Below are 13,581 nucleotides of genomic sequence, written 5' to 3'. Positions count from 1 at the left end.
AGCTGTAGTGGAAGTTTAGCAGCCGAGACAAGAACTGGTGCACATTTGGGATGTTGGTGCTTGCAGGTGGAAGATTAGCAGGCTGAGCTACCATGACAGTAAATGTTTTTGAACATTTAAGAGGAGACTGAAAGTTTACTGAGTTACTGTCTTCAAGGAGAATGAACTTAACTGGGTTGGCATGTATGCTGAGAAACTTTGAGTAAATAGATCCTATTCAGTCAAAACATCATTATCTTGGAGAAATCCAAACTAAGCAAATCTCTACAATTTCTTAAAGACAAAAAAATTCAAACCCTACCTAGAAGTGGAGAATGGAGTCAAGCTCTTAAGCTTCTCTATAGCTAAATCTTCATTTGGATTCTGTGACTTCACTTATACACATTTTTTTAAAAGATTTTATTATTATTGGAAAGTAAGATATACAGAGAGGAGGAGAGACAGAGAGGAAGATCTTCCATCCGATGTTTCACTCCCCAAGTGAGCCGCAATGGGCCGGTACACGCCAATCTGATGCCGGGAACCAGGAACCTCTTCTGGGTCTCCCATGCAGGTGCAGGGTCCCAAAGCCTGGGGCCGTCCTCGACTGCTTTCCCAGGCCACAAGCAGGGAGCTGGACAGGAAGTGGAGCTGCCGGGATTAGAACCGGCGCCCACATGGGATCCTGGGGCCTTCAAGGCGAGGACCTTAGCCGCTAGGCCATGCCGCCGGGCCCGGCTTATACACATTTGATATCTACCTACACACAAAATTCCTTGATTTAAAAAAAGGAGGGGGCAGTACGGTAGCTTAGTGGCTAAAGTCCTTGCCTTGCATGTACTAGGATCCCATATGGCTGCCCCACTTCCCATTCAGCTCCCTGCTTGTGGCCTGGAAAAGCAGTCAAGGGTGGCCCAAAGCCTTGGGACCCTGCACCTGTGCAAGAGACCTGAAGAATCTCCTGGCTTCTGGTTTTGGATCAGCAAAGCTCCAGCAGCTATTGTGGCCACTTGGGGGTGAATCATTGGACAGAATATCTTTCTCTGTCTTTCCTCCTCTCTGTATACCTGACTTTCCAATAAAAAAAAATAATATAAAGTATGAACAGTCATAATGATTCATGTCTGAAAAAAAATGTTGCAAGCCATTTATTGAAAAAAAAAAAAAAAGGACCAAGGGGCTGATGTTGTGATGTCATGGGTAAAAAGCTACTGCCTGGGCCCCGTGTGACAGCCTAGTGGCTGGAGTCCTCACCTTGCACCTGCCGGAGTCCATATGGGTGCTGGTTCTAATCCCAGCAGACCCGCTTCCCATCCAGCTCCCTGCTTCTGGTCTGGGAAAGCAGTGGAGGATTGCCCAGGGTCTTGGGACCCTGCACCCTTGTGGAAGACCTGGAAGAAGCTCCTGGCTCCTGGCTTTGGATCGGCTTAGCTCTGGCCATTGCAGTCATTTGTGTAGTAAATCATCGGATGGAATATCTTTCTCTCTGTCTCCTCCTCTCTGTATATTTGACTTTCCAATAAAAGTAAACAAACCATAAAAAAAAAAAAAACCAGCCGGTGCCTGCAATGCTGACATTTCATATAAGCACTGGTTTGTGTCTCTGCTATTCCACTTCCAGTCTGCGTTCCTACGGATGATCTGGGCGAGAGCAGAGGATGGTCCAACTGACTGGACCCCTGCACTCATCCACATGGGAAACCTGAATGAAAACTGCTAGTTCTTAGCTCCTAGCTTTGGGTTCCTTGCTCAGCCTTGGCCATTGCAGCCACTAGGGGAGCAAACCAGAGGATGGAAGACTGCAACTCTGAATTCCAAAGTAAGTCTTTCTGATAAAGGGATCAAAATGCACTTGAAAGCAGTGACGACTCTACAAGGTATTTCACTGGAGCAATGCAATTTCCACTCTTGCTGTAATCAGTTCCGTGCTGTCCACAAGAAAGTTCTCTTCTCAGCAGAACAGTAGTAGCCCTAGTTCCCAGGACTTCTGTCTATAGTCCTTCTAGGAGGACAGTGGGCATGATGAGCCTGGAGCTGGCCCAATTTTGCTAAAGGATGGGATCTGGGCCCGGCGCTATGGCTCAGTGGCTAAATTCTCGCCTTGTATGTGCCAGGATCCCATGTGGGCGTCTGTTCATGTCCCAGCTGTTCCACTTCCCATCCAGTTCTCTGCTTGTAGCCTAGGAGAACACAGACGGATGGTCCAAAGCCTTAGGACGACCCTGCACCTGTGTGGGAGACCTAGAAGAAGCTCCTGGCTCCACGCTACGGATCAGTTCAGCTCTGACAACTGTAGCCAACTGGGGAGTCAGAGGACGGAGGACTTTTGTCTCTCCTTTTCTCTGTGGATCTGCCTTTCCAATAAAAATAAGATAAATCTTAAAAAAGAAAAAGTTCTTATCTATGGGCCAGTTGGTAAAACTGCTGCCCGCAATGCTGGCATTCTGCATGAGTGCCAATTTGATTTCTGGCTGCTCCACTTCCAATCCAGCTCCCTGTTAATCAACTGGGAAAGCAATGGAAGATGGAGCAAGTGTTTGGACCCCAGTACCCACAAGGGAGAATTGGAAGAAACTCCTGGTTTCTGGCTTCATCCAAGCTCATCCCTGGTCATTGTGGCCATCTAGGCAGTGAATCAACAGATGCAAAAATTCCCTTTCTGTCTGTCTAACTCTTTCTTTCATATAGATAAAATAGGGCTAGCATTATGTCACATGATCATGTCATATGGTCATCCATTTGAGTTTTGGCTGCCCTAGTTCTGAATCAACTCCCTACTAACATGCCTGAGAAAGCAACAGAGTATGGTCCAAGTTCTTGGGCTCTTGTACACACTTGGGAGACTCAAAGGAAGCTCCTGGCTCTGGACCAATCAGCTCTGGTTACTGTGGCTGTCTAGGGAGTAAATTAGCAGACGAAGATCTTACCCTCTCTGGCTCCCGGTCTGTCTACACACTTTCACTTTCAAATAAATAAAACCTTAAAAAAAATGTCTGGGTCTCATACTGGAATATCTGAGTGTGAACCCAGATTTCGTTCCCAATCCCAGCTTCCTTCACTGCATACCCTGGGAGAACTAGATTGTGTTCCAGGGTCCTGGCTTGGGCCAGCCCAAACCCGTGGGTTTATGGAGTGAGCCAATATGGATGGGAGATCTCGTTCTCTGTTGATCAGGGACAAAGGGCAAAGGAGGAGATGTAGCTTCTGCCTCTGAAGCCAGGTGGAGGCTTTGGGATGAGGGACAGGGAGGTCTACAGTCTGGGGAGGGGACAAAGGACAGACAAGGGAAGGGACATAGTGCTTGTGCTTCTTGTGTGCACTGGGAATGAGAAGGTAGCACCCCACCAGCACCCCCAAGCACTAAGTGAGCCGCCAACTACAGAATCAGAGTAGCTGCAGTCAGTTTTCACACACGTGTTAGAAGCGTACATTAAAGGATCTCACGCTAATGACCCTTTGGAATGGATCTGCCAGGGAGTATCGAGCAAACGAAATTCCCATACCTTCCCTGTCACAGCAGACCATGTGCAGATGAGGCATCAAGCAGCCTGCTCTCCTTACAAACTGGTTTTACTGTTTCAAAGCTTAGGAAGCCACAGGAAATGGAGAGATGAGATATAAAAAATTCACTGGTGGGCCAGAGTTCTGGCAGAGTGAGTGAAGCCACTGCCTCCGATGCCAGCATCCCATAGGAGTGCTGGTTCAAGGCCTGGCTGCTCCACTTAGGCCATCTCCCTACTAAGGGTCTGGAAAAGCAGTGGAAGATGGCTCCACTGCTTTGTCCCTTACACACATGCAGGAAATCCACAAGTTTCTGGCTCCTGCTTAAGACCAGCTTAGTTCTGGTCATTGTAGTCATTTGGGGAGTGAATCAGCAGAGGAGGAAGAACTTCTCCCCCTCTGTAATTTTGCCTTTCAAAGAAATAAGTATATTTTAAAACAAACAACAAACAAACAAACAAGTGCTGAGGTATGTTTTTACAGGAAAAGTTTTACCCCACCTGAGGCAAAATAAAGGCAGTCCACCCAGAGAGCCAGGCTGACACCATGGGGTTGGAATGCGCTTTTCTGGTTAAGTATCAAGAGCCGCCTGAGCTGGAGTGATGATGCAGTTAGATGGCGATGACTGGTAGAGCAGCCTCAAACTAGAGTTCCCTTAGTAACAGCATCAGGCAGCACAAAAAAGGCTTCAAACACACCCAACACCTAAATGCAGGGATACTTACTCCAAGTAAGTACAATTCCTCTAGGTAGATCAACTTCAGAATCTAGGCAATATGTACAGGCCCATTAGAAAGACCGCAGCATTAAAATGATCTCTTTGATATTTTTTTTCCTTACAAAGACTAGAATCATTAAATGTGTCTCCCCCCAAGCCTTTAAAGAAATTTTAAGGAAAACAGATGAATCAATCATTAAATCAACAGCAACCAAAATCAGTGGTCAAGGCCAGATTCGTGCAAGAGTTATACAAATGTGTATATCAATGTTTTTAAAACGCGAAGACCCAACACACGTTTTAATGTCTTCTAAACACGTGGACGGTTGTCTGAGAAAGGGCCTTGCACCCACCACCAGGCAATATGAGAGAAACAGTTCCAGAACTTACAATCTTCTTCTCACGTTTGCTACTGTGCTCTACTGGCATGCTGCTGCCCTTGCTTCCTGAGAGTACAGTGCAGCCAGGGTTATGTGCCTGAGATGGAGGCATGCTCTGAAAAGGTTAAGACACACAGATGCATCACACACAGACGACGATGACAGCCGAGATACTACATATCAAGTACATGCATGTTAGAGAAGCAATGCTGACACTTGTATGACATGTGAGAAATGCAGCAGCCGACTTGGCGGGTCAGAGTTAAACTATTGGTGACATTAGACAGCATCACACATATTCTGTGGCAAAAAAAAAAAAAAAAGGCAAAGCAAACTCAGTTTTCTTAACACAAGTCAAAGCCTTTCAGATTCGCAAAGTATGCAGGGGAAACATCTCTTTTCTCACGTGAAAGACAAAAATTAACTTTGGAAAGCTATCAACCCAAAGCAATAAAACCACAGCAGTTGCAACAAATAAAAATGTCAACCACGAGCCCACATGCTTGGGAAGGAGGCGTTGAAGAGGGTGGAGCAGGCACCGGGTACATCTGCATGCAGCATCCGTCTCGTTCATGCAACCGGCTACTTCTCTGCAGGCAACACAACTCTGTTCTTTTTCGCACAGTACGAACAAGTCAAGCATTTACCTCCTGGCTTAGGAGAGGCCTTGCTTCAAGAGCTATCCTTTTCTTATGCTCCTCTTTGACAGGCATTAGGGGTTTGAAAAACTTTGGCGGCTGAGGAGAGAATGCTTTAAAAGGGCTGACTGTTAAGGCATGAGGGTTCTCTGATGTGCAACCTGGGGAAGACAAAGAGGCGTGAGTGGAGGGGTACAGCACACTCTTACCAAAACACGACAGGCCAGGCCCTAGCCCAGCTCAGGGATGTTTGCTGTAATGTCGAGGTCAGCATGCCATTGCTTGGCCAAACATTCACGCAGAAAAGCATGCAGGAACAGGAATATCCCTTATAGTCACAGAGGCAGTGAGAATGAAATAAGGGACCACATTTTCTAACCTCTTCTCAAGACAGCCAAAGTGCCACTTCCCAGGTCAAGTTCAACTAGGTGTTCAGTGTGCATTTATTTCTCTACACAGGCATTCTGGGGCTTTGTCATGACATGTTTTATTTGCATGGTTGTACTTGAAGGTAGCAAGCAGAGGCTCAATAAATACACAGCCAATGAACACTGTGTACATTTTCTTGCAAACTCCTTTTTCTTTCCCTCAAGCAACCTTGGTTTACATGACTGAGGGAAAACTAACTTATCTTTTGGGTTAGTACTCATTTCTTATTTTTGGTGGGAGGCCTTTTTCTACTCTTCGATGCTTTCTTCCTAATTCATTGCTACAATGGAACTTAGTAGGTAAGAATACAAGGTATCAGAGAATGGAGCTAAGGTGCGTATTCAGGGAAAGTTGTTGTTGCTATCAAGGTGCTGTGAGACTATTTACAGCTGTACTACACTATCTGTGGGGAGTGGGTCTCTGAGGCCTCCTATCTCCTGGTCCGTGGACACCCAATCCAAGGATGCTGATGAGACATAAATTCTATCAATATGTATTTATTTATTATATATTTACATAATATATACCTACTCAATCTATTTAAAATATTGAAATATAAAGACATATCCATTAACATAATTATGCATTCATGAAATACACATATAAATCATATATTTCATACATGCCATAGTATTAGTATATAACTTATTTATAGTTTCTGATATACTTAAGTTTCTATTTGTCTATTTGTCTATTTGAAAGGCAGAAATAGAGAGACAGAGGGAGAAAGAGAGAAAGGACTCCTAGTTGTTGGTTTATTGCCTAAACGCCAGCAACAGCTGAGTTGGGGTCAGCTTGCTGCCAGCAGCCAGGAGCTCAGTCTTGTTCTCCCAAGTACATGGTGGGGATACAACTACCTGTACCACCACCACCGCATCTCAAGGGATGCAGTGGTAATAATGTGGAATCAGGAGTGGAGTGAGGACTTTAATCCAGGCACTTCGCCTCTGATCCACTTTCAATCCTCTCTAGGTTACATATAATGTCTGATAATGGCACTGCTATGTGGATGTTGTACTGTATTGTTTCGGGAATAATGACAAGAGAAAGAGTCTGTACATGTTCAGAACAGAGGCAATTGGTTTTCTGCCAAGATCCATGGTTGGTTGAATTCACAGATGTAGAAGCCATGGATACCAAGGTTCCACCTGTGTTTAGATAATTACATTGCCACTTGTCAAATTAAAATTTTTTTAAAAGATTTACTTATTTGAAAGTTAAAGCAACCCACAGAGAGAGAATGACAGAAAGAGAGAAAGAGAACAGCCAAGTTTGGGCCAGGTCAGATCTACGAGTCAGGAAGGAATTTCATCTTGACCTCCCACATGTGTGGCCAGGGCCCTGACACCTCGGCCACCTTCTGCTGCTTGGCAAAGCACATTAGAAGGAAGTTTGAGAGGAAGCAGGGCAGGAGGGGATTGAACGGACACTGATAGGAGGTGGCAGCATAACAAGAGGCAGGGTAACCCGTTGTGCCAGTGTCAGCCCTCTGACAGAGTTTCTGCAACTGCTTCACAAATCAGAGTCTGCTGGCCTAAAAATTCCTTCGAGTACAAAACCAGGATAGAGGGGCATGTTCTTCTGGCAAAGAATGATGGAATAGAACAGGATTTGTGCACCTCTCAAAACTGACTTCAAAATCAGACACAATGGAAAATGACTGGGAAATTCTAAAGTAATATGCAAAAATCCTACCATTTACTGCCAATATCTGCAAGATTGGGTGCTTAAAAGCAGAAAGCAACCAGCTCAGTAGATGTGGTGTGTTCTGCTCAGGTAGGCAGTTTGGGTCACAACTCACCAGACCTTCGGTTTCTGACCTTACTATATGTCACCATGAAGGACTTTGTTTATACAGTGCCCTAAGCAGTCACACAGAAATGTCACCGCAAAACTCAGTGTCTCCACTACCTTCTTTACTCCTCCGAGGTGAATCCCTGGGTAAAGTTCCATAACATGCCACATCTTGGAAACTGGAGCTGTAGTCAGACACGTCTAACTGGTTTTCTGGCCAGCCCTAGAGGCAGAAGTGCAAGTTAAGTGTAAGTAAGTGACTCTGAAACATGAAATGAAGCCCGGATAAGGTTTCCCTCCACCCTCTTTTTTTTTAGGCTAGAATGTGCTCTGTATTTTTATTCTGAAACATTTCAAACATATCAAAAAGTGCTTAATAATAATATGAAAAACTTGTAATCAAGGCATACCCAGAGTGAATGAACTGTATTTGTTCAATGAAGTCATTACAAATACAGCGAAATCCACTTCTGAACCTTTGCAGGGGGTATTTCACCTTAATCCTGCACCAAAGGGAGCTGCTTTGATCAATGTGGCATAACTCTAGGTTGAGTAATTTCAAGATCAAATTGAGGCACTTGGAGCAGTAAAGTGGTTCCATTGGTAACTCTGCTGGGTGCTAGGAATGAGCGGGGACTGTCTCAGCTAAAACAGGTGATGTGGTCACTTTATGGATATCTGAAATTTATAAGTTTGAAACAGACATAAGGTGTTATTGTAATTAAGGGAGAAAAACTTGTGAATATCATACACAGGTTTATTTACTCTTACTCCTACTCCCCAGGAGCTCTCTGCCTTTAAGGACTAAAGTTTGAATTTTGAGGACATGATCTGTGTTTATACCTTTTGAGTCATTCACAGTTCCTAAGTGCTAATTCGTGTGTAATGTCTGTCCTGCCCCCAAAGTAGCTGAAAAATATTCCAAACTGTCTTTAATTTAAAAATTCCTCATTTCACCCTTTTAAAATATTCTTGTTGGGGGAATCCCAGCGCCTATAAAACTGTGTCACATAATGCAATGTAATTAATAAAAAAAAATTCTTCCTTTTGCTATGGTAAAGATGCATCCACAAACACACAGATATTTAACTATGTATGGCACCATTTGACATGAAATACATCATGCTAAGTAGCAATGTAATACTGGTAATACATAGGAATTTTACACCACAAATTCGGACTCGGATACAAAGAGGCAAAAAAGAATATTTTGCCTAGGACTAATTAACAAATGCAGAGATGGCCAAAAATATTAAGATTTTTTCTTAACTTCAAGCCTCACATTTGCTAACAACTCAGCCATGGTTCATACCTTATCATCTTCATCAAAGCCGGAAAGGTCTGGTCGACTAGATGAGACCTGGAAGAGATGATGTTTACTCATGTGGTTTACATATTGAACATAATCTTTCTATACATAAACAAGTATGTTACAGGCTAACAGCTGAAGTCTACATGACTTTTTCTCTTTTTCACTCCACCCTCCCAAGAACAATGAGTAGTACACTCAATGTATGGTAAGTTATTTCAATACATGCCTTACATATTTTCTTATCTGTTTAAAAGTCAGAGGCATTAACAGAGAGGGAGAGAGGCAGGCAGCCCTCTGCCATCTACTGGTTCATTCCTCCAACGGTTGCAGCAGCTAACCCTAGGAGCTGGGACTCAACCTAGGTCTCTCATACTGGTAGCAGAATTGGTGACACCACCCCCTTTAACTAAGTTCAATTTTCCTTTTTATCTTTTCCATCTGCTGGATCGTTCCCCAGTCAGTCCCGATGACAGTGGCTGAGCTGATTAGAAGCCAGGAGCCTCCTCTGGGCCTCACACATGGTGCAGGGTCCCAAGGCTTTGGGCCAATCTCCACCACTTCCCTAGGCCCTAAGCAGGGAGCTGAATGGGAAGTGGAACAGCAGGGACATGAACTGGAGCCTATAACGGATGCCAGCACTTGCAGGCAGGTGATTAGCCAATTGAGCCACTGTACGAGGCCCTCCATCTTCATCTTCAGAAAGTTCTCCCAAGGAGCTACATTGGTGAATCAGAATTTGTAAAAGCCCGCTAAAGGCTGAGTCATGTGTCTTACAGCTGTGTCCTCTGGGTTGCCCCTCTGGCGCGCAGGGGCAGCTTGGCACTGTGGGACGTTGCACCATGCCATGGGCTCTGTCTTGCTCATGAAGTGCCACCTCCTGTCCCCTGCATTCCTGGCCTACACATCCTGTGCCACATTGTGCAGGGCGTGCTTACATTATGGACATTCGGCGTGCTGAGACTCCTCCGTATGTGCCGAGCCTTGGTAGAAAGCGCTTCCTTGACCGTGACAGCCTGTGACCACATGATCAGAAAATAACATTTATTGCTGTTCCAACTGGTTGTAAGAATAACACATGTTTATTTGAAGACTTAGGAAAAGTATAGAAAGAGATTTGTTTAATTATCCATCTTCTGCCTACACAAATATTTACAAAGCTGGAATCTCACCATTTTGTTTTAGCAACTACCAAATTTTTTTTTCCCACAAATCAAACCAGGAAAATTGCCAAAAGAAAAAAAAAATTATCGCTCTGAGTTTTTCATACACATGAACAGAAAAAATGAAGAGACAGAGTACTTCATAAAGTTCATGGAATAATGGACTCAAAATGTTCAGTTTATTTTGTCGTAAAGCATCTTGAAATCCACGCGCAGTTCTTTTCACAATGCAAATTCTCCACTAACTTTACGTGGATGTCAATTATTTTCCTTTGCACCAAATCATCTTACCTTTTAATTCCAGTTCTACAAACTCGTAAAAACACCAATAGTTTTTCTGCTCTTCATATCTCATCCTTTCATCAATTTGGGTGGGATTTCCACCAAGGGGACATTTTCCCCCCTCTGATCGGTGCCAATCTTTTTCTTCCTGTTGCTCAAGCACTTCTCACAGTGACAGCCACTGCTCCTGTGTAAGGACACCCCCTGCCTCACAGTTCCTATGTCTAGTGGGCTACTGTTCCACATGTCAAAAGAGCAAGCTGCACCTACAAATTAAGCAGACTGTAACAGTGCATGGTTACACTTATCACCTTTGGGATCAAGTAGGCTACGTGGCTTTACGTCAGACTCTGCACCACTTCCTGTCTGGGTAAGCTGTGGCTGGTTAACAAACTTCTCATGGCTCGGTGTACTGAGAGCCCTCTGAAGGAGGCACTACAGCAGAGGGCTGCTCTGCAGATGACATCCAACACCGTCTCTAGCTGCTTGGGCACAGCGGGCTTAGCGCTTGGCGAGTAGGAATTGTTTGAGACACATTAGCCATTCTTTTGGTGTTTGGTCCTGACTTTTCATAATGCTGCCCCTGAGCTGATGACCATACCTGCTCCTGCTCTGACAGGGCATGGCAAAGGCATCTGGGAAAACACATTCCTCCATGCACACTTGTGGGGAGGAGGTTGGATGAAGGCGGGCAGTGGTACCCTTGCTCAGGATGCTTGCTCACTTGCCTGCCGTAGCCGTTCCAGACTCAGAATGTTCTCCACCTGCAGCACGCCCCGCGTGTACTTCTCGATGTACGTCTCCCCATCCGAGGTGCTTTCGCTTTCACTCCTTGCTGCCAGCAGAGCCAGCGTTTCTCGGTCCTCGATCTCCTCGGTCGCCTTTGGGGACAGGAAGAAAAGGGCAAAGGGCCTGTGTTTCCCTCTCGAGTGTTAGGAGCAGCTCCACTACGAGCCCGGAGTGGGTTGCACCAGATATTTTACCTTTGGTATGTTGGACACTATTTCATAGGTGACACCACAGGAATAAAATATGTTCTTCAGTGATATTCTCCTCTTCAAACTCTGGGTAAAACTCTTGGTAGAAAAGGAAGGCTGGATTAAACCATGTGACAAAAGCAAGTTGTTTATTCTTCTACAGGTCATAAAAGTATAGGCAACTATTCTTTTTTTATGTGCATGCATACATATACTCATTCACTATACTTAGAAAAACAACAACCAAAAAACCCCACCAGAACCTCAGAGTCCTGCCTGAGCCTTGAGAGATGAGAGCTTCCACCTGTTGCTCAGGGATGGGCTTTTGGATGTGCAATAGATTGGGGGCTTTGAGGTTGCTCCTCTCCCTCCTGCTGGCTTCCCTTCAGGGGAAGCACCTTGAAGAAGCTCAGCTCTACTGTCTGCACCTCCGGGATGAGAACTGGTGGTACTGGGGGCTCTGGGGGATTACTTGTTTTGTCTATGTTTTGTCCCTAACTTGCCTGCACCTGGTGTTTAATTTCCGAGGCTCAGTGCTTGCACTTTTACACTGAGAAGAACATTGGTGTGGCAGACAGTTCCTCTGTCTGTTGTGATTGCAGGTCTTAAATCAGAGTGGAAAGGAAGACTCCACAGGGGTGACATGCACCTGTTAAGGTATTCTTGCTGATTTTCTTAGATAAATGCACACCAGGCTCTAACTCTGCCAGTGTGTTCACCTTCTGCAAGCCCTCTGCCTTGAGCAGCCCAGAACTCTACCCTGGGTCATAGAGAGGGAGAGTCGCAAGTGCTCAGGCCTAGAGAAGCGGCAGGACCCACTCCTACCTGCTTGTTGTAAATATTGGCTGCGATACGCTTCCGCAGCACCAACTCTATGGCGGCCGGGTGGCTGAGTTGTACTGTGACTTTCACTATCAGGTAAATCCTCTCATTCTGTGGCGTGACCCTGTTCAAGTGAACAGAATCGTGCACCGAGGAATCCCAGGAAGCGGTGGCCGACACCTAGCGGTGGGGACACAGGAGGAGAATAAGACACAACTCAGGTGATGCACTTTTACGTGACATCCTTGAGAAAAGAAATAAATTCAACTCAGTGTAATCAAACCACTTTTCTCCGCTGCCCTCTTTTCTAAACTAACGTAATTGTTCAATTTTGCCTAAAAACCTCATCCTCTTGGACCTCAGCCGTTTCCGGGGGAAGACAGCTCTTGGGTGTGTGAGAGGCTCCAAAGGCCCTGGAGGGAGCTGGGGGAAGGTGGGATCAAGTACCTCGTCATCACTGTGCTTGATGATGGGCAGGTAGAAGAATTGGCTGCCGTGTTCCTTGGGCAGGATGGAATTCACACCGGATGCGTGGGGGCCCACGAGTTGCTCGTTGGCACTGAGGTCATCCGCTGGCCAAGCCCAGGGCACAGGAAAAGAGGTGAGGAGCAAGGTCACTTTTTAAGCAAACACGCCAAATTCAAAAATATGCTTTTGATGGATAATGAAGTTGTAGAACATCTTTTAAGGTTCTCTCCCTTATCCTGCAACTAAAACAGGGCCTCCAAGACCTGCAATAGTTTAATCCCTCTACAAATACAATTATGGGAAGCTCCTATGAGATACAGTGAAGAGATTTTTATTTTGTTTGGAAGGTTGATTCATTTTATTTGAAAGGCCAAGTGAACTAGAGCAGGAGAGAAGGATCAGGTAATCCTCCATCTGCTTGTTCAGTTCCTAAGTACGCACGACAGCTGGGACCAGCACAAGAGCCAGGAACTCCAGCAGGGTCTTCTGGGTAGTGACAGGGACCCAAGTACCTGAGCCTTCTTCTGCTGCCTCCCACGCTCATCAGGAGGGAGCTGGATCAGCAATGTGGAGTAGCAGGGACTCAATATAGCACTCCAATACAGGAAGCGCATTTCCCAAGCTGTAGTGGCTGAATCTACCACACTACAATCGCCACAGTGCTGGGACTAAATATTCTCCCTGAACACACTTAAGAGCTTTTCTGCCTCCTATAATTTGTTACACTTCTTATCCTACTTATACAAGTCTATACTAGTGCAGAGAGTTTATAAAAGACTTTATTTTTTCATTGGAAAGGAAGATATGCAGAAAGGAGATATATAAAGATCTTCCGTCTGCTGCTTCATTCCCCAAAGTGGTCACAACAGCAAGAACTGAGCTAGGACTTTCTTCTGGGTCTCCCATACGGTTGTAGAATCCGAAGGCCTTGGGCCATCCTCTATTGCTATCCCAGGCCATAAACAGGGGTCTGAAAGGGAAGTGGAACAGCTGGGATACAAACTGGTGTGCATATGGGATCCCGGCATGTGCAAAGGAAGGATTTAACCACTTGGCAATTGTGCTGGGCCCCCTAGTTTAAAGATTTTTAGCCAATTAAACTATCAACTAAGAATCAGAGC

At 45.2% G+C, this 13,581-nt stretch overlaps 1 protein-coding gene across 3 annotated transcripts in view; it reads right to left on the bottom strand.

The window, feature by feature from the left end:
• The window catches only part of KIF13A (kinesin family member 13A), a 207,417-nt gene that overhangs the window by 3,153 nt on the left and 190,683 nt on the right, over positions 1 to 13,581 (bottom strand). For 2 of the 3 annotated variants that reach the window (XM_058667698.1, XM_058667703.1), the window contains 8 exons: positions 12,440 to 12,564; positions 11,996 to 12,172; positions 11,177 to 11,269; positions 10,922 to 11,074; positions 9,687 to 9,764; positions 8,752 to 8,799; positions 7,557 to 7,662; positions 5,226 to 5,377 (listed from right to left, as the gene is read on the bottom strand). In XM_058667698.1, the coding sequence (XP_058523681.1) occupies positions 5,226 to 5,377; positions 7,557 to 7,662; positions 8,752 to 8,799; positions 9,687 to 9,764; positions 10,922 to 11,074; positions 11,177 to 11,269; positions 11,996 to 12,172; positions 12,440 to 12,564 (932 nt within the window). Of the gene's footprint in view, positions 1 to 4,588; positions 4,694 to 5,225; positions 5,378 to 7,556; positions 7,663 to 8,751; positions 8,800 to 9,686; positions 9,765 to 10,921; positions 11,075 to 11,176; positions 11,270 to 11,995; positions 12,173 to 12,439; positions 12,565 to 13,581 lie in introns of all 3 variants that reach the window. The other variant, XM_058667693.1, reaches the window with a different exon arrangement.

The sequence above is a fragment of the Ochotona princeps genome, chromosome 1, assembly GCF_030435755.1.
Source record: "Ochotona princeps isolate mOchPri1 chromosome 1, mOchPri1.hap1, whole genome shotgun sequence".
NCBI classification, from domain to species: Eukaryota; Metazoa; Chordata; class Mammalia; order Lagomorpha; family Ochotonidae; genus Ochotona; species Ochotona princeps.
Note: the sequence above shows the minus strand (reverse complement) of the source record. Positions and strands in the feature narration are given on the sequence as shown.